The 21,822-nt window shown below is 41.0% G+C and overlaps 1 protein-coding gene across 2 annotated transcripts in view; it reads right to left on the reverse strand.

Moving 5' to 3' along the window:
- Window positions 1-5,031: 5,031 nt before the first annotated feature.
- The window catches only part of aqr (aquarius intron-binding spliceosomal factor), a 49,606-nt gene continuing 32,815 nt past the window's right edge, over window positions 5,032-21,822 (reverse strand). Inside the window, exons 30-36 of one of the 2 annotated variants that reach the window (XM_086274725.1) lie at window positions 21,433-21,620; window positions 20,162-20,333; window positions 16,600-16,770; window positions 10,749-10,834; window positions 7,667-7,841; window positions 6,330-6,440; window positions 5,032-5,493 (exon numbers count right to left, since the gene is read on the reverse strand). In XM_086274725.1, coding sequence (XP_086130851.1) covers window positions 5,230-5,493; window positions 6,330-6,440; window positions 7,667-7,841; window positions 10,749-10,834; window positions 16,600-16,770; window positions 20,162-20,333; window positions 21,433-21,620 — 1,167 coding nt within the window. In that variant the 3' untranslated portion in view covers window positions 5,032-5,229. Of the gene's footprint in view, window positions 5,497-6,329; window positions 6,441-7,666; window positions 7,842-10,748; window positions 10,835-16,599; window positions 16,771-20,161; window positions 20,334-21,432; window positions 21,621-21,822 lie in introns of both variants that reach the window. The other variant, XM_086274724.1, reaches the window with a different exon arrangement.

Genomic DNA, 21,822 nt, shown 5'->3' on the forward strand with positions numbered 1-21,822 from the left:
AGAAGAAGCTTAGAATGATGATTTCCCCCAAGGTGGGCACACTTTCCAAAGGCAAATGCTTTTACTTTAGTTAAACAGCTCTAACACACTGTGCGGTAAAGAGCACTTTAGATGGCATACAATAGTGGGTCAGTCACCTCAGTGGCTACTGTGTTTCCTGTGAGCGGCAGTGCTTCTTTAGTGATGACAGGAGATTATTAGATTGAAATGTGTCATGTCAATGATCTGTATGTACAGGATTAGGCACCAGTCTTGACAAAGCACGCTAAGCTGGTAGTAATCACCAGATCTGCATACCCACTGGAGGTCAAAACTTACACAATGCTGAAGACCTGTGCAGGCACATTAGTCAGCCACTATGAGCAGATCAGCAGAGATCATAACTCATAACAAGTATACTGTACTGTGCAAAGTGTGCATACATCTGACTTGATGATTTATATTAGTATAGCAGCAAAAACGTGTAAAAACCTAATTATGAGAAAAGTTTTTTATTTTACAAAATGCAATCTTATGCCTGAGCAATCAGGCTGTAAATGTTTTTGTCCAATAAAACTGTACAAGATCTGCCCCAAGGACAGGCCTTGAAGTTGAGATTGTAAAACTGATGGTTTTACGAGCGCGAAAGTGTTGTGTGTTGTCAGATTCCTTGATCTTAGTTTAGGTTTAAGACACAATGGTCAGATCCTCTTCCCCTCCAGGCTTTGCTGTCTTAACTCTATGTAATGTGTAATTTCCTGTTGTGACACTGCTGTCACGTAGTGTTGGGCAGTAGATTAAAGATTCAACACGAGTTTGTCCCATGGTGGATCCCGTGCTTCAGTAAACGCTCTCACTTAAAACAAACAAACAAAAAAAAGACGAGGTAGAGGAACCACTAAAGTACAATGATTACAGCAACATGATGTGAAAATAATTAAAATTCCTCTTCTTCAGCTTTTTTTTTTTTTTTTGCTTTTGCATTGTTACATTTGATCACAAGCACCTTTAAATAACCAAATACCAAACACAAATAAACCACCCTAAATCTGATCCTATTAAAAGATGTCAATTTTATCAGAACCTCTAAATTCACCTTACAAGTCAGCAAAACGCTAATGATTATTCAACACAGTGCGACTGCATGCTGTTAGTCTCACTCATGAATCAGCCCTTAGCAAAGGTTAGAATTGAGAGCTTTACAAAGTAGCTATTAACCCAATGAATACCTGCCGTGTGAGTACAAAAGACATGTTCACCTTCAGCAGGAAAGAAGAACGGTTCTGGAGGACGTGTGCACCTGGTTTCCTTCTTGCTTGTAGAAAATCTCCCTGATCCTCCTGGAGATTCACAGAGATGATGATGATGATGATGATGATGTGTGTGTGTGTGTGTGTGTGTGTGTGTGTGTGTGTGTGTGTGTGTGTGTGTGTGTGTGTGTGTGTGTGTGTGTGTGTGAGCAGTAGCCACGTCCCACCAGTTAGCTCTAATTTACTACAACAAGGTACCACAGGCAACTAGATTCTCACGAGGCAAGCTGAAAGCAGAAGTTTAATAGAGGCAGGATATTACACAATGCAGACATTCATGTGACTCAAGAGAAAAGTATGCCTGGTGTCATGGGTTTCTAGGAGCTGGTAATGCAACAGAATATTTGATACATCTGCACCTAGGCTAGTTGTTCACTCTTAGTGTAAAACCTATAAAATATTTAATCCTTATGTGACACAGTACACAGATATTGTTGTTGGCTCCATGTCAAAACTTTCAGCAATTTATATGTGCCCAAAGTCCTGAGCCAACAGAGGTAACCTCTTATCTAACCACTCATTCTAATCCTTTCCTTAGTCAACAGAAACACGTGTCTTATGACTCCAGAATACCTACTTTATACCTTAACCCAGAGTGCCCTGCACTCAGGAGACAGGAAATAAGAAAGACGTTTCATGGCTCCACACTTGACTGAGTTCCACTGATGTTACTCCACATCCAGCAACACATGGTTCTCCATCAGGTCTTTTAACTAACCCAGGCACAAGCAGCTGTGCAGCTGACCTGTTCCATCAACCTGCCTGAGGTATGATGTAACAATAAAAATAAAATGCTCTGGTGCATGACAGTGAATTAATTTCCGGTCTGTGTTTTTGCCTGCAGGGTTGTGGACTGTGCTAACCTCTTCATTTTAATTAATTTATTGATGTTTAAATCACCAAGTTCCGGCTGTTTTAAGTCAACATACACTGAACAAAAATATAAACGCAACACTATTGTTTTTGCTCCCATTCTCCATGGGATGGACGTAGAGACCTAAAATTCATTCCAGATACACAATATAACCATCCCTCCCAAACAGTGGTCACAAATCAGTCCAAATGTGTGGTAGTGGGCACATCTGCTATATTGAGATAATCCATCCCACCTCACAGGTGTGCCACATCAGGATGCTGATCTGACATCATGAGTAGTGCACAGGTGTACCTCAGACTGCCCACAACAAAAGGCCACCCTGGAATGTGCAGTTTTTTGCGCTATTGGGGGTCTGGGGACCCAGAACCGGTCAGTATCTGGTGTGACCACCATTTGCCTCATGCAGTGCAACACATCGTCGCATGGAGTCTATCAGATTGTCAATTGTGGCCTGTGGAATGTTGGTCCACTCCACTTCAATGGCTGTGCGAGGTTGTTGGATATTCGTGGGAACTGGTACACGCTGTCGTATACGCCGGTCAAGCACATCCCGAACATGCTCAATGGGTGACATGTCCGGTGAGTATGCTGGCCATGCAAGAACTGGGACATTCTCAGCTGCCATCTGCCCTGAACAATGTGAACCATGATTCATCCGTGAAGCGCACACCTCTCCAACGTGCCAGACGCCATCGAATGTGAGCATTTGCCCACACAAGTCTGTTACGGCGACGAGCTGGAGTCAGGTCAAGACCCCGATGAGGACGACGGGCATGCAGTTGAGCGTCCCTGAGACGGTTTCTGACAGTTTGTGCAGAAATTGTTTGGTTGTGCAAACCAATTGTTCCAGCAGCTGTCTGGGTGGCTGGTCTCAGACGATCTTGGAGGTGAACCTGCTGGATGTGGAGGTCCTGGGCTGGTGTGGTTACACGAGGTCTGCGGTTGTGAGGCCGGTTGGATGTGCTGCCATAGTCTCTGAAACGCCTGTGGAGACGGCTTATGGTTGAGAAATGAACATTCAATGCACGGGCGACAGATCTGGTTGACATTCCTGCTGTCAGCATGCCAATTGCACGCTCCCTCATTGCTTGTGGCATCTGTAGCATTTTGCTGTGAGACAAAACTGCACATTCCAGGGTGGCCTTTTGTTGTGGGCAGTCTGAGGTACACCTGTGCACTACTCATGATGTCAGATCAGCATCCTGATGTGGCACACCTGTGAGGTGGGATGGATTATCTCAATATAGCAGATGTGCCCACTACCACACATTTGGACTGATTTGTGACCACTGTTTGGGAGGGATGGTTATATTGTGTATCTGGAATGAATTTTCGGTCTCTACGTCCATCCCATGGGGAATGGGAGCAAAAACAAAAGTGTTGCGTTTATATTTTTGTTCAGTGTATATAGTTTGCCTGCTTGATTGTTTTCTTCAATCTGGTCATCATATGTTAACCCTAACATTTATTCAGCTGTGAAAACACTTTGCTGTTAGTGCACAAATCATGAATGGCAGATAACTTGAAATCCCCCAACACGCACACTTGGATATAGTGACTGACCTACAAATGGAGCTTTTTTGAAGCTTCTGTTGCTGATACAGGCTCAGCCAATGAAATCTGAGCTGTACTTTATGCAGAATGAAGTAGATGAATATATAAAAGTATCATGACAGAGATTCTATCAGTCAAAGAAACCATCTTTTAAAAGAAGAGAAATAATGGGGAAAACCTAAGGTATGTCAAATTACACCAGAAATGGACTGAAACTCAGTGACAACAGGTCTTTTGGAGCAATGACTCCAAACATGTGAAATGTTTGGTTTAAATCCTTTTAAGTACGTAGAGGAGATCAGGGAAGGGAACAACAGTGAGTGTTTGCAGACATTTGTAGAAGGTTGATCTGATATCGTCGTGTTGGTGTTGTTCCAGGATCAACGTTGCAAGTGACCAATCAGAATGTTGTGACGTCATACTTTTGCGACTTCGGGAAAAACCGGCGTAAAACAAAAAACTGTACTTAAGCTGCGTGAAACCGCCTCTGTCCACCGATCAACGGACCCTGACCCTAATCGTAACCCTTTCATAAACAGTAAGCAGAATTGATATTGTCCTTGCAACATTGGAATTTCATAAATGCACGAATGGCTTGGCGCGCAAAGGAATAACGTCACAACAATGTGATTGGTCACTTGCAATGTTGAACCTGGAACAACATTTTCATGATGGTCTGGGAACAACACCAACACGAGGATATCAGATCATCCTTTGTAGAACACAGTGGAGACTTCTCAAGGTTTGGAGTTGCATTTCAGCCAGTGGTGTTGGACATTTTGTCAAAATTGATGAAATTCTGAACAAAGGAAAGTACCATCAGATTCTAATCCACAATGAAATGCCATCTGGAAAGTATGTGATTGGAAATATCATATTTTTTCAGCATGATAATGATCCCAAATACACTGCCAGTGCACTAAGATAGTGTTTCTCTGTGTGTTTTTCTATCAGTCTTGGACTGACCCCTCCCCGAGAGCCAGGACTTTAAACATTATTAAATCAGTGTGGGATCATCTTGACAGATATGGAACAAAAGGCAGCCAACATCCAAAGAGCTTTGAATGTCCTTCAAGAAGCCTGGAGACTACTTAAAAAAATTGCAAGTGAGTTCAAGCTGTTTAAAGAATAGAGGTGGTCATACCAAATATTGACTTTCAATCTTATTAGAATTGTACAAACTCTTTTTTTGCCTTATATACTGTATTTATATAAATGTTTGCGGGGAAATGAGGAGGGGATTAATACTTTAGCACAGAGCTGTATGTGTTGGTTGTGTGTGGGACACCCATAGAATGGTATTAGTATAATGATGATGCCACAGTCTGAATAGATTTTTTTTAATAAAGTACTGATAGTAACAAAAATCAAATGTTTTAGAAAAAAATAACAAAACATCACAATGATCTTCTCTCAGTAGAAAACAGATTTAAAATAGGTGACTAAGCACTACATTTCTCTTCAGGGGATCCACTTGTTCCCTCTACGGTAGTCCCATGTCAGGATGTTCTACTGTTCTTGCTCATCTGCGCTCTCTCCATCGCTGTCGCTGTCTCTACCAGGATGCTCTGGCATCTTAGCATGGCCGTCAGTATCCTTGTTTCCTTCCTTCTCGCCGGCGTCCTCCGAGTTTGGCTCTGTGCTCGCCGTTCCTTCTGGGTTTTCCTGCTCCATGGGGGTTTCCTCCTGTGGCTCCTTAGATGTAGCAGTGGTCGACAAAGCGCCAGCATCTTTTTGGGTCTGTTTTGGAGGCAGAGCCAGTTCTTGCTGTTGCTGCTGAGAAGCCAAAAGAAAAGGGAAATGTTCAAAACACAAAGGAAAATATTTCCACTTTTTTTGGCATTATATTGTCAAATATACTCAGCTAACTGATTATAAAGAGCACACGGCCAAAACTGATGTAATCTTATACAAAAACCCTGCAAGGAGTCCATCCTTTGCAATTTTCTTTAAGTCCTTTTTGCAGAGCCTGTCAGTCTACCACAATGCCACTGAACACCACTATGAACAGCAGCCTCTAAAACGTCTATTACATTACACACGCCTACGCATATGAAGGAAAAAATAAACATCACTATCTTCATGGATTTACTGCAGCACTCAAAATGCATTAGTTGGATTTAGGTGTTCGTAACAGCGTGGCAAATAAGTGTTTGACATATAGGTGTATCTACAGGAACATATTCTTTGTTGAGGGTATTTTAATAGAGATAGCTTTATAATAAAATGTCTCTTCCTTTTAAGTACACATGTTTTTAGTATCTACTATTATTTCTCTATAAATGATGATAAATGTATGTTGAAAAACTACATTGTTCTGTGTAGCCCGTTCCTTCTCTACATTTCTTACATCTGACCTATTTACTGTACTCCATTAAAAGTTAAAGATTAAAAATACAAAAATGGCAGCTGGGGACAGGCGCTGACAGCTGCCAGGAAAGTTGATGACATCTGTAAGCGTGTCAACGCGGGATGGTTGCCAGTTTTTAAACTGCCTCAGGTGTATCACAGAAGAAACTTTTATGATATCGCAGTATCATAAACATAGTAGGTGTGCTGCTGGTTGATTTATATGGCTCCTTTCACACAGTCCACTTTGTGGTCTTTACCTGTCTGTACTGCTGGGAGGTCTGGATCATGTGCATGTACATATTATACACCAGGTTGGCCATTTCCGGCATGTTCTTCACAATTTGGTCAGGCTGTCCAGAAGTATCTCGCTGAAAGGTAGAAACAAAAGAAGTTTGATTTCAGCCCAGGATGCGATCAGAGAGGAATTATAATGAAGAACTTTTATCGGTCTTGCTAGGGATCACTCTTTCAGGCACACGGACTTGGTTAAGTATTGATCCGAGGTAAAATGTGCAGGGAAATTACAATTCAGCAGCCCACTGCTACCCGCTGGTTATTTCAAACAAATTTCCCTCTCCAGTGATCACTGCTCATGTATTACCAAAGAAGTCGGGGATGCAGAGTTTTTAATTTGATAATATTAGTATGCAGACAGAGTCTTGCAGGCTAAACTGAAGACTGAGGCAAGCAGAATATTCAATCTGCTTGGCGGATGCCTCTTAAATACAGGGGAGATGCCCACAGAGGCCCTGGGGGCATCATGTCAAAGTATACTACTCCACAGTTTAACTTTGTGTGCTTTCACTGCAGTAAAACCTTCATTAAAAACACTGGGGGAGAGAATATGATAACTGCATATGATTATAGATCGAATATGTATGTTTCCATATGAAGCTTTAGGCAGCTTTGTTTTTTTATAGCAGCTTCTGAGTTAGCCCCGTTAAATAGCCCGTGACACTTCCAGTTGAGTGTTGCTTGACAAAGTCTGACTTTTAATCTACATGTGCGTGTAAGCAGCGGGGGTTTACTGACTCTAGATAGATGGGCTAAGCAGGGGCCACATGTGTGTGCCCGAAAGAACTGTCCCCCATGGGGATGAACACTCTAGTGTCAGAGAGGCTATTGGGTATTTTAGACATCACTGTTGCCAAACACGCCTGTCAGTGAGACACTGTGACCAGACAATGGTCGTTTCATGCTGGTCAGTCGGTGGTTTTGTCTTCTGACCTTTGAGGTTAATTATAGCCATAACTGTGTTTCTCATCTTTGCAGCTGGTCTGCAGAATGCTCTTACCAGACTGGGTAAAGCTGCAGTAAGAAGTGGGACCAGTGAGGACCAATATTCTGAGTGGAATAAAGATTCCACTCTGAATATAAAAAGGGGGGAATTAGACCGAGCCAGTGGGCTGTAGCGGCAATGACGTGGTGGGATGGTGAAGACGGCACGAATTTTATGGAAATAGGCACTGGCCTGAACCGTGGGAAAGAAGCTCAGTTCTTATCAGCATATCTCCCACTTGAATATCTCATAATGGGGCAGATCTAATATGGTAGGTTTTATGAGATCAGCATGAGCATGGGTATGACTGCTTACAGGCTGTTCCTGGTTGTAGTACTCGTGTGGTCTAATGTGTAGCTGCAGTGGTCTGGCAGTGAGCTGGTTGAAGGCAGGAGTCAATTCGAAGCAGTTCTGAAACAGTGACACTCGGGCAAAGATGTACAGGCCCAGTCTGGCTCTTGACATGGCTACCACCAGACGCCTCACATCCCTGTGGAGAGACAGAAAAAAGGATTGACTTGAGGTGGTGGTAAAATGTGTGAAACTGTAAAGAGGAGAAGAGATCCTGCGTAGGGGCAAAAAACAAAAACTGAAGTGAAGAGATCACAGTGAAAGAACCGAGTAATGGTTGAAGGGGAAGAGAAGAAAAGGCACCGTAGTGTACGAGGAAAGAGGTTTAGTGAAGGATAAGCGGCACTACTTAAGTGGGAAAAATACTGAGGATAAGAGAGAAATACAGAAATGGAAGACAAAGGGCATGGATAAGCACTGCAGGCAAGGAGTCAGAGAGGTAGGAGAGCACGGGAAAGGGTAGGTGGAATAGGTTACTTTTTTATGCCATCAAGTAGTATTAAGAGATTAAGGACAAAGGCAGTCGTTTCTCTGAGCTTTCTCTGGCTTGCTGTACTAGCCAAAATACTTGTCTCTTTGCTCCCCTGCAAAAACACTGCTCGTAGTACACATCCCACTATACTATACATTAGCATTCTATACAAAACACACATACATGAGGAGAGGGAGAAGATTTGGACAACTGTAAACACCACAGAATGAGTCATTTACAAGGGGTTTCCCTTTGAACCTATTGAATCCTTATATTGTCTCAGTTATCTGCACAGTTAAATTTGCTTATAAAAAAAAAACATGTAACTATTTAACTGACCTGTAAGTCTGTGGTGTGAGATTAAACATTGGTGAAAGCATTTGAGGAAGAAGCTGTTTTTACTCAAACAGCTCTGGCAAAAGTCTTTATTTTGATGCTGATGAATAAGACACACAGCCATGTTTTTCTATATAGCCTACTCTTAAGTATAGCCAAAAATATGAAATGTGGAGTCCACCTGAGCACTTCATGAGATTAAGAGGATTAATCTTTGCAATATGCATGATGAGTTCTGTGAATATGACAAAAAGGCTTATGGGAGCCATTGTGCAGGGTACGAGTGAGTAAACGTGAGCAGCCTATAGATTAATGTGAAAATTACTGCACATTTCAGGCAAAAATGGGGGCACAGTACAAAATGAAACATTTCCACAGAGACAAACTACCGCTGCCTAGACCAATGAGCACAGACATGTGGAGCAGATGAACCAATCATGAAGCACGATAGCCTGTGGACATGGCACTACGGAGAGACGCCCACCTGGACTGTGCTGTGACATGACATGTGTGTTCGTGCATGTCAGAGCATCTCTGAATTTGTGCTGCCCTGTCAAAGTGTGTGCTCCTGCATGTGAGCGTGCCCGTGTGTATCACGGGAATGCTTCCCCTGTCAAAGCGAGGGTCAGCTCATCATATGGTCAGCTGCATCCCCTGTGGTTGTCACGGCTGCGGATTGCCATGAGGAGAGGGGCAGGGGAGAGAGGGGGAGGAGGATTGTGAGGTAAAAGCCAGTGGTACACCGCAGTGATCCCATTATAAGAAAAACACAATGAACAGCACTAGGAGCTCCTATGAAGCACTGCTCTCTCAACCACTTAGCTGACCATTCACAAGCTGTCAGGGAAGCCAACATATGAATGACCATTATGAAAAACTATAGCAACAGACATAACTAGACATTTTCTGTTATATTTTACATTAATGGTTTATTCTGACTGACTCATGGTGGTTGATTTCTTATTCACATCCCTCACAGTTAACAATACATATTAACAATTAAAAAAGCAAATCTGAAATTTGATGCAGCCCGACAGAATAATCACAAAAAGGTTGATTCAAACATTCTTATATGAAATAACCACAAACATTATCAGTGACTGACAGCTTGGTTTTCAGGGCCTTGAAGCTCAGTGTTACCAAAAGTCTTATTCAAGGAGAATAGAAGCTCTAGAACTATTGTACGCTCCCTGCACTGAAAAACTGCTACACTGAGAATGTGTAAAAGGTGGGATGTAATATCGAGTCAAAGACAAGATCAAATGAATGATACAGAGAGGAGAGCAGGCACTGCCAGCAAGATAAAGCACCCTTCTCTGTAGTCAGCTGCAGTTTCTCATTTTCAGCTACATCAATTAATCGCTCCATCTGTGAGATGAAGAAAGAACAAAATAGAGTTTTTAAGTGTTTTCTGTGCTAGCTAAATGGCCACGGTGATGGGTGGGGTGCACAGAGCTACAAAGGGAATGGCTTATAATTTGCACTCGGGTTCCAATTTGCAGACTGTCCAATTCTCTGATAAAGCTGTGAGCAGTGCAACTGCAACAGCAGCTACTGTTCATCACAGCCAGCGGCCGGCATGTCAAGTAGAAGTGCTGTGGATCATATGCCTGGTATAAAACCCTTGGTTGTTGGAATCTCACAGCAGCAGAGAAGTGAAAGATCATTTGACTACAAATTAATTCAGTGACATGGGGCAAAGAGGCCATAGCCAAATGAACAGAAAGCAGAGAGAAAACAAAACAAAGCTGCCAATGAAAGAAGACGCCATGAAGAGGCGTGTCGCAGAGCAGTGATTATCCATCATACTGACTGCTTTACAGTTTGCCTTCAGAACTGAGCTCTTTGTTAGTTATTGTCAACCTAATCATCAGAGCACAATTATTTCTCTTAATTGGAACAAAAACTACAGTCAGCTCCATAGATGTGTCCTTAAGCACCTTTATCCTCCCTGCATCATAATTAAGCTCATACTTACCTCAAAACTGCAACACTGTTATTTCCCTCAGCAAACTTTATTCAGTAGTTACACATGACAAAAAGAGAAAGCCTCCTGAGAGCAGCTGTCTCACGAGAATTAAGTGCCAGCTTTTCTGCAGTGTTATTTCCCTGGAGGATGTTTATCTTAGGTGTATTTCATATTACACAAGTATTTTAAAGCAGAATAGCTGCTGAGAGCTGAAGGCTATTTTGGATCAGATACTTTTTTTCCTGCTTGGCATGCAAAGAAGTAATTACCTCAGGTGTCCCACAGCTTTGGTGCGGACCAGGGAGAGGATGATGTAGTTGTTCTGCTGACCCTGGAACCTGTCCACTGTCGTAATCTGTACAGACACAAACATATTTATTATTCAACAACACGACACACAAATGCACATAAATATCAAAGATATGCTAACTAAGCTCCGGCAGCGGATACGCTTTGCAAAGTAAATGAGTGTTTGCATTTTAGGTAGGTGGAGGGATTTAGCTGAAATGTTTAAAAACATGAGCGAGACTGCTTTCCGTCTTAAATTCTTTTTCTTTGCCTTTTCTTTCTTTTTTGAGGGTGAACGTTAAGAGATGGCAAGGTACTTTCTTGTTGCTGCCGTTATCGCTGTGGGCCACACGGGCAGCCAGCAGGGTTAATACGGCTTAAAGGGCATTTGCCACCAGCAGCCTCTTACCTGGTCTCCTGGGAATCAGGGCCACTTGGGAGGGGGAGGGGGGACTACTTGACTGCATCAGAGATTATTTCAAGGAGACAGAAAATGTAGAAGTGGCTTTCTCTGTGGAATTTTTTTTTTCTAAGCAAAAGGGAACCCGTGTCAGCCAATTTGCTTTTATACCCCAGTAATCCTGTCTTGCTGAGAAGTGTACTTATTCAACTACATAAAGAACTGTGCTGTGTTTTGACTTTGTCAGTCATGTTACTTTATGTAATAACGCTATCATAAAGCATGTGCACTTCAAACTCGATACAAGGACTGGTCTTGATGAGATGCAAGAATGTGAAAACTTTCATACTGTACTACCTACACTGAGTGTGCACAGCCTTGACAGTGTTGGAGAGTGTATACATGGAATATGCTCCAACTTCATAAGCTCTTTCATGATCATATAGCCTTCACTCGGTGTCTATTTTTAGTGGTGTTTCCGAGTTGGACTAGAAATATCTTAGGGATGTAAATCTGAGTCCAAAATCACATTACACAGTGTCTACACTGTGTAAACAGCATGTGTGTAACTATAGACTGAAAAGTTGATGTCAATGCAAATAGTGTGATAGCTGGGTGCTCCTGTTGTTTTTGGTTAGAAGTTACATGGAGATGTTACTGGTTAATGCTTGGTTAAAGTATGCTGCTCTGGAAAAAAGCTGCAATGTTTAAAGATTATTCCGGAAAAATATTAAGTAGAATTATAATAACAGAGCTAAATTATTTTAATCAACTACTAATAATTGAGTGATTATGCCTTGGGTAGAAATAATTCCTTCCATCCCCATTGTGTATATATCCATCCATCCATCCATCCATCCATCCATCTATATAAATAATTGTTAAATCAATAACCGATTTAAATCTGATAGCACAGTATTAGAATGATCAAGGAAAAACACATCAGAGCTGGAGTGTCCCCTATCTTGCAAATGGTAACAGAACCAAATAAAAATTGAGTTTAAAAGCCAAGTTACTAAGTCCTTTTTTTAAAGTACTGCACAAAAATGCTTCTGTATAGTTACATACGACACATGCTAAAAAAAAACTCATAGCCAGGCAGAAAGAAGTTGGCCTGTCGTTTATAGTTTCGCTTTTTAAAATGGATCAATAGGACATCAGCTTCCATTGAGGAGCCATACAGGCCCAGAACTACAGCATTCAGTAACTAGCCATGCTAAATAAATCATCCTGTGGTTGTGGTTACCACCTATTATTAAATGCAACCCTCAGTGAACCTCTCCAAAACTCCTTTTGGATAAGAGGAAGGGAATGTGGGGAGACTGTGTGTGTGTGTGTTAAGTCTATACAGAGTCAGGTCAGAGGTCAGTCCAAGTATTCACAGATCACAACCCTTTAGTTTTCCTCTCCAAGATGTATAATCACAACCAGCGGCTTATGCGTTGGTCACTGATTATTCAGAATTATACCCTCAAAATCCATCACAAAAAAGGTTCAGAAAACATTGTAGCAGACGCACTCTCCCGTGCTGTTTAGAGAGGTCACCAAACCCTAAGTTTGGTTTTTGAAGGGTGAGAGTGTTACGTGCCAAGGGGTGTGGCTTTGCTTTTGTACTCTGTTTTGTGTTCTATTCATCTTTCAGGCGTCAGGCCTCCTCTGATTGGCCAGTTCGAAGTTGATTGGCAGGTGTCTATTGGCTGGACTGGGCTCAGTTGGCCAATCACACTCCAAGGAACACTACAAGGAGCCGCTCCCTGGCCAGCTGGTGGCTGCTGGCTTCTGCTTTGACAAACATTTGCGAACAGGCATCTTTAGGTTGTGTGTGGTGGGAGGCTGGACAGGTAAGCCGGGGTACCCTATACACTGGTTGTAGATTTTACTCTGTTAGTCACACTAGGTTATGCGGTTGATGCCACCCTTGTATGTTTTCACTGACTTTTATCGAGTAGCTAGGTAGGCCTTTTGTTTTGCATTTTTCTTTCAGTTAGGCTAGGCCCTGGAAGCTACTGACCTCTTTTTGTTTTATTACTTTCTTTGATTTGGATCAACCGCCCAGTCCTCCTCCCCCACCTCTTTACTGTTGTTAAATTTGACTATCCAGGCAAGCACCCAATAAATCCTGCCTGATACTTAACTGTTCTGTGGTCTTCCTCCTTCATTGATTGTGGTTGTCCAGTGTTGCTGTCTCCTTCCTACCTTTGCCTCCGCCATGGTGGGGGGGACGTAACATGTGTAAAATCGAAAGCGATGGGACTAATGAGGTATTTATTTACGTCTCCCTGTTGCTATGTAGAACAGGTGCAAGGCCAGAGGCAACAATATGTTGCTTTTACAATAGCAGGAGATATCGTTGGCCGTATGCTCAAATTACACATCCATGGTATGCATGCACGTACTGACACATGAGAAACGGTGAATCTTGGTTTGCAGCAAATGTGGTTCTTTAGAGAGGGAGTTATTCTTAGCCTACAGAAAGTGATAACAAAGCCCGGGTCGAAATTCTCCCCGAGGTATAGCATTCTGCATGGTGTTTAGTTATTTATGAGAAATCTTCCAGGGAGAGAATTACAGAGGTCGTGTCATTGTAGCACATGCATGTCCGAGGACATAAGGAAATACACACAGCGAATACACTGTGAGATACACAAACAGCTATTGCACTGCCAAATGTTTTCTTCCAACATGCCTTCTTCTTATGGAGACAATAGCACACTATTAGATGATGATCAACCACTGATCTCTCCCATCTTATTTTCTGTTACTCTGTCTTACTTATGGTAATTACTGCTGGGAATGTGCACAAGTCAGACCTCTGGATTATTCAATTTTTCACAAGAGGAATGGCAGGGACGCCAGAGTTAACAGCTTTGTATTGCTTGTGTGTTCGAGTCTACATGTGTCTCAGGATTTCAGACCTGTCTAAGAAAAAACCCCAACAAAAAATATGACGCTAGGAAATGTTAAGACACCTTTTCTACACATTTCATGTTGTCAAAGAGGCTAGTACTGTTGCTCTCAGTATATGAAAGCTGTGTGTTTTTGGTCAAGGCGAAGAGTTAGACAACTGCAGAGGGTCATTCAGAATAAGGACTGAAACCTTAAATAGGTACTTTGTCACTCTGCATTCATCTCTTCTTGATCCAGTTGATGTATCTTCTTACTAACGAAATAGTCAAACTCTAACAGTCAGACTTCCAGCACTTCTTCATCAAAGAAAAGAGAACCAAATGGATATTTTCTGTAAAACTCAGGAAAATAAATAAAAAGTGTTTGCGCACATGCTGTATTTACGCACACTGTTGTTTGGGATTTGGTAAAAACCTTGAGCAAGCATGTTTGACGCTGGCACTGTGACTTCCCATATGGAAAAGATATATATAAATCTTATAAACTTTGTATCTGTCTTGTGTGAAACTTGTATGAAAAGCATATAAGTGTGAAAACAGATATAAGATCCCTTGAAAAATTATATAATGAAACTTGTATATTTCTGATACTTACTTAAACAATGTATGAAAGTAATGCGAAAGTGGCCACTTTCATGAGTAAATCATGTAAGCCTTATATGATTTACTCATGAAAGTGGCCACTTTCATGAGTAATCACATATAAGTTTTTACTATTTCTTTTCCATATGGGTTGTGCTAACTGGCCTTCCTCTGCTTTTCTTTCTAATTAAAGTTATAACAGTAAAGTAAGCTGGATGTTGACATTTGCGCCATTTTACCCTTTGTGACACACTGTCAGACACACTGTGGACACAGTGCTCAGCGCCATGACCTTTCAGCTGCTCAGCATTTTTTCCCACAAGAGCCCATCTTTCTATTTCATCCCTCTCTGTCTCTGGCCATCTTTCATCTCAGCAAATCTAACAACCTGTCACTCCTGTCACTTTATTACTAGGCATGCATACTGACTAAGGCCATGAGCACAATGAATGATGCTTTATGTCTTGACATTGCAGGACATTTCACATGGCTAAGCAAAATCTCTGGCTAGCTGTCAGTGCAGGGAATGTACTTCAAAACAAAACAACAAGGTAGGGTTGTACAGCAAAAAATACAGACACAACAGTATGGAATGAGTAAAGACTGAATCACAGTGGACGCTATAACAAACCACTATTCTAACCTCCAAATTGCTATCATACTTGGAAGAACCTGCTTCCTGTCTGCCTGCTTTTGGACAAAAACGGCCTATGTATATTTTTGATTCACTTTTTATGTACTCAGCAGGAACAGATGAGTAATGAGTAGACAGTAAACTTTACAAAATACTGTGTGATAAACAAAAAGATTCAAGTTACATACTATTTAAATTTTCTGGGCATTTGTGGGAAATAAAAATACATGTCTTCTAAAATAGAGATTGGATGGACCTGGATTATTGCTCTGAGAGCCACCTCACTTTAACACTCCTGCTGTTAAAGAAATACCAAAGAATATGCACAACTAAACTAAACCGATCGCAATATTACTGAAGGCGTGCTGCTGCTGACCCTATGCTACCTGACATAACAATGCTCTATATAACTGTTGATATGCCATTTTCACTCCACTCTTACTGGAATGCCGAAAGAGTCTGTGACATTGTTAAGTGTGTGAAAACCCTAAAAGAACAGAGACCAAAGAAAGGTGAGACAATGTGTGTAGTGGGAAAAAATGAAGCGCGAGGAAAGCATAACCTGAGGCTAGTGAGTAAAAGCATTTAGCAGTACAAACAGAAAGTGGATGGGAAACTGTGCCGGCGGGTTGCTGACTTAACACATTGTAAAGAAAGGAAAAGAGGAGAGACGAGAAGTTCGGGGGAATAATATAGGCTAGAAAAAAAACAACCTAACTGTATCCCTCAGGGATGAACAGACTCTCCCTGTATTCACAGTCAGTCAAACAAATGTTGCAAATACTTGCACACCTCTAATTTGCTTTACCTGTTACCACTCTGTCTTTTACCCACCGTGAAAAACTGAGATTCACTAAAATTCAAATAGTATTTTAAGTTATACACGGATAAACTCCAGTTCAAATATAAAACTCTTCTTAAAATGAACAGACAAACAATACAGTTTTCACATTAATGTTAATGAGTGACAAACACTTAAGGAAATCCCTCCAAGATGCTTGGAGAGCTGTGAATATCTTTCCCAGTGCAATGGAGGATAAGAGGTTGGTGCAATAACTGCAGCTGGCATCCGGAGGTGTGAAAAAACTATCCATGTCATGTGTGATACGTGTTTCCAACACGCTAGTCGTAGCCCTACACATATATAGGTTATATATAAGTTTGACTGAATACTCGCAAAACCCAGTACTTGCTACAAAACCTGTCCAATAATCCAGTGTGTTTATTTAATCACCTCTTGCTTGTGCTTTGATAACATGACACATAAAAGACTGCTGCTTCTTAATTGGTTTGTTTCAAATGGTGCTTACCTTGTGGGGCTGACCAAACACTGGATTTCCAGCACAGCGTTGGTTGATGACATCTCTGATCAGGTGTTTTTGTCCATTGTAGGTGGTGAGGATGCTGATGCGCTCAGCTGGGTAGCCCAACAGACGCATGTACATGTATAGAGCCACAGAATACTCTGCCTCTGCCAGGTTCTTAACAGAGAGAGAGAAAGCTTGGTCAGAATAACATTATATTACTGAAATAAACAACCATTGCTGCCCAACCTCTGGGGCTGAAAAATGAAACTTGTGCTAAAGTGGTACATATTGCAGTCCCTCAAACTGCCACTTATAGCTGGCTCCAGAAGAAACTCAGTCCCTAATGAATTCCATGTTAAAGGAGGTTTTGATAACCTCAGACCACCATATTTTATAATGACACCAGGGACTATTGAGTAAATTGCAGCCTCTTGGTCACACACACACAACACATGCCTGCACACCATTTGCTTGCATCAGCCGAAAAAGTGATGATACATAAATAAGCCTGTCCTGCACTGTTGTATACTACTGTGCATCATGTGTTTTGCACATCATTATGAGACCAGTATATAAGCTGAGTATTAGTATAATGACAACAAATTTTACTTTGACAGGAAACAGCTGTCAGCACCAGAAACATGTTGTGTAACTAAGTTACAGTGAAATGGCCTACTGCTTGTTCATCATAGAAGGGAATGTTATTCATACATATTGAAGTATATATAACATAGTGAAGCAGGCAAGATACATTTAACAAGCTAGTGTTTGGCTGCAAATTTGCTATGTTGCACAAATGTGGTGAAGTTTAGCTAAAACAAAATTGGCAGCTTAAGTAATTTAGAATAATTAGCCAACTTGTTTGTTGATATTGGAGTCCAAGCTACCACTTGCTATTGAAGCTCTCTGTTTACGCTGTGAGCAGACGAGAGGCACTGAAGTGATCAGAAGCAAGTGTAAACATCAGATTTCTGGAATTTTCACGGAAAATCACAACCCCATCGTTTACACAGACATTAGTCCCCAGTCAATCTGAGGCAACTAGGAGAGTCAGGGACAGTCTCTTTATGTTGCAATCACTCAGAAACTGGCAATGAAAAGCATTTAACTGCTGAAAAAGGTTACCTAACGTACATTTAAAATGCTCACAAACATGTGTTTTTTCTCCTTTTTGTCACTATGCACAACACAGGAGCTCTCTGTGCTTCATAGATAGAAACACACATTCAAATAACCACACTGACAATGGCTACAATGTTACTACCTACACCTATCTGATATAATGATTATAATGATTTCTCTTTCATTTCCAATTACAAAGGACCTAGAACTACATCAAAGTTTTTCTCCCAATGTGAATACATGTAAAACGTTATTCACCAAATTAACAATCAACAAATTCCCAAGCCTGTGCACCCTGGTTCCAAGGCTACATTCTGTCCTTCAAATAAAACCCAAAAAAGAAAAGAAATAAAGGCAGCGCCATGTATTATTCATTCAGTTTCAATTAAATGTGGACTGCTGCCTCGCATCTTTGATAATAATGTATGCAGCTTCATCAACAGTTCCTGAGCTAGCACATCAAAAACAATGACATCCTTTATTCTTAGTCCCTTATTACCTGCCTACAAATGGCACAGATAATTAAAAATCGCAACTTACTTCTCCAGCAAAGTTACTTCTAACCCTCTGCATTTACAGATCACAGATCATCTACAAAACCACAATCATGTAGCAAAAGGCAAAAATGCATATCTCATACACACACACACACACACACACACACACACACACACACACACACACACACACACACACACACACACACACACACACACACACACACACACACACACAATTAAATAGACATTCAAGTAAAAATCTGTGACGCTTCCAGATTTGTGTCTTTCATTTGCATGTCTAACATACATCAGATCTAAAGCCTAAACCCCAAAAGAAGCTGGCAACTATTACAAGGTCAGACCTAAGCCATTGAAATTTGAGCCAGTGGTTCGTGACTGCAAAAGGACTAGATAGGATAGAATGATCAAACATGCACCGAGGAGAGAGGGTTACATACAGATACACTTTAGAGTAGATACAAGAACATTATTGATATCGAGAGGCATAAATTCAGGCTACCTGTAAGTAAACTCCACCATGCAGGTTGCTCTTATGCAATTTAAAATGTAGCTTGTAGAGCAGAAATTTCTATAACTAACAAGCCTAGTGGCTGAGGGAGGCAATTTCCAAACAGAAGATGTGGATTTAGATAGGCATCTTACTCTTCATGAGCCATTTGACAACAGTGAGGTTGAGTCTCAGTTGGCTGAGACTCAACAGGGAAAGAGCTTTAGCAAATGAGGCAAAGCACGGGAAAAAGACCCTTTGTACTATATTTTGTGCACACAGTATTTGTGTATGGGTTCTGCACAGTTCACGCGCAACCACAAAGCAGTGGTTGTGGCAGTGTTTGTTCAGCTGCGACATGTATTCAGTGTACACTGGATACAATTGCTCCTCTAGTGTCAAATTGATCCCCTTTGGTTTCCAGGAAAGTGCATCTGTGTGTGTGCTTGTCAAGCATAACGAATGATATTGAGGAGATTCCCTTGAGGAGACTCAAAATGGCAACTGGCAAATAGAGTTGAGGTTCATGTGACCTGGTACCGCGAGAAGCACACATGGTGCTGAATTAAGAACAATAAGAAGCTTTAGGGACTTGAGTGTGCACAGCGTGAATGTAGTTGCAAGATTCATGAAGCAATATGATCCACTTAATGGGTATGCAGGTTCTAAATTGAAAGCTTCAATTTGATATTTCAATCATTACACACGATACCTTATCTGAAATCCAGTGCTGTCGGCTCTGATTACTACAAACTCTTTTAAGTATATGTTTTATTTACAGTATCTTACATTTCTATAAGCGATACTATTTTTATTTCTCTTCTTGGAGAAATGTAATTTATTTTTTGTTTTTTTACTTCTTGGGCTGGTGCACTGCAAAAGTAAACACCCCTATCAACCCTGCCCTGTGCCCAGACACAGTCTTTGTGCCTCAGCAATGTCAGGATGAAACACAGTCTGTCTTCCGGTGTGAAGGACAAACCGCCTGGTCTGTGCTGGGCAGCCAATGTTAGCTGCACACTAAGCAGAGTGATGAATATATTATATGGACTGGTAGCTGAACCAGTGAAATTTAAAAATGAATGAACTGCTGTACAACAACCAATTTAGAGGAAATGGGGGCTAGAGAGAATATGCTTCTGTTTCCTGCTGGAAGTGTGAATGTGTTTATTTGTAAAGGAGTGTAGTTCCACAGCTTGTGTAACATGAACCATTTCAGCTATTCAAACAATTTCTGTACCTGTGCTACATATATACACAAAATAATAATGCTGTTCTGTTTGGAGTATTCAGTTATTTCAATTGAAGTAGCTCATACTTTGTTGTTTTTACATTTTTAAAATTAGTATTAAGATATTGGCAATATGTTGGACAAATGGCATACAAGGATGTGCAAGGATTACATCAAGTGTGTTCATTCGTGTGATCTACTAACCTGATAAAAGTAAGGGTTGGGCTCAGATTCTCCCACCCCATTGAAGTCTTCCACGTTAATTAGCTGGAAATCAAACGTCAGGCCAGGGTTGGGCACCTGAAACTCGGGAAGTTGCTGAACGTGAGGCAGGTTTCCCAGGTGTTTGTAGCGCCAGTTGTACAAATTGCACAGGCTGTGAGATAGCAACACAAACACGCATTAGGTCACATCTGTGTTACTGTAATACAGTTTCCCTGACAGGACCACTGGAAATTTTAATCAATCAGCACAATCAGGGTTCCCACAGCTTAAGGCAAGGCAGATATATTTATTGTGTTTAATGCAACTAAAACTGAAATGCAAGATCAATTTTACAGTAAATAAAGAAAAATATTGCAATTTCTCCATTCTAATTCAATTTCTGGGGGTTAGAAATAACCTCGCTCAGTTATTTAAACAATGCAGCACATCTTGGGCTGAGCTATGTCCTGTGAACTAACATCCCAAATATCTGGACTGGACTTTTTTTCTCACGTCAAAAGAGAACAAGCAGATTTTTTTTCCTTCTTGCTTCATACAAGACAACTGATGCACAAAACGCCAGATTTCAGGCATTTGATCTTTCTTCATTGGTGTTGTCATTTTTGTGCATGTTACCATGATAACAGGTGTTATTCTGATTATGTTGCTATGCTCTGCAGTCTGCAGTCAGAGAACAGATGGGCTCTTCTCAGTAAATCCAGTAAAGGTATCATTTCCCAACTCTGGCTGTTTAAACAGAGTCTGCCTGACCATCCTGCTTGCCCGGCATTACTACACAAATGTTTTCTCCATTACCAAGCAAAAACATTTCTTTTGACAAAGGCTCAATAACTAAATATACTAAAATGAACTGATTTATCTTTAACTGTTTGCTAATGATTTGGACATTTCGCCATCGCTGTGGCCAGTCTGAAAGTTTTTTTTTTTAGCAACAACAGTAAGAGGTCTCATGGTCATTGCTTAGACTGCCTTACCTAGATTTAGCTGCTCAGGTTTAATGCAAACTTGAACATTCTGAAGCAATAAGTTAATAAGTCTGAGTTTTTTTGAATCAAGGTTAAGACCACTGACTTGCATCCATAAAATAAAGCACTGTAAAGCATAAAGGTATATAGAAAGAATAATTACTATTAAATTACTATTCAATTATGTTTAAAGAACTGTTTCCGAATTACATTTAAACATTACGTTTTTTTTAATCCTTGTGAGCCCCTGTGGGTAGTGAGATTGTATTTTGCTTGGTGACCCACCTTGCACGTGCACGGCCCTGTGCATCCAAGTCTATTGTGGGCACACCTAGGCGCACAAATCGGGTGAAGAGAGACTGCTCCATGTTGGAGTACTTCTGGAAAGCCATGTTCTTGATGACTGGGGGCAACTGGTGGTGGTCGCCAATCATGATCCAGCGCTTTAGCCTGCTGTAGCCATCCTCTGGGTTCTGCAGATAGAGGAACATAAGATGATCAAGCAGTAAAAAATAATAATAATAATAATAAAATAGAGATACTGTGACAATATACAGTGATCAGTGAAGGTGCAACAGTTAATTTAGGTTTACATTTTAATTTCCAAATCATCATCTGGCATGCTTACTCTAACAAACATATAATGTGTCATACTGTAAAATGCAGTGATGTTAT

Source organism: Aulonocara sp. 'chitande type north' Nkhata Bay, linkage group LG19, assembly GCF_057382095.1.
Source record: "Aulonocara sp. 'chitande type north' Nkhata Bay isolate Kocher_YH1m ecotype deep benthic linkage group LG19, A_spYH_male_GT1.1, whole genome shotgun sequence".
In the NCBI taxonomy this organism is placed as follows: domain Eukaryota; kingdom Metazoa; phylum Chordata; class Actinopteri; order Cichliformes; family Cichlidae; genus Aulonocara; species Aulonocara sp. 'chitande type north' Nkhata Bay.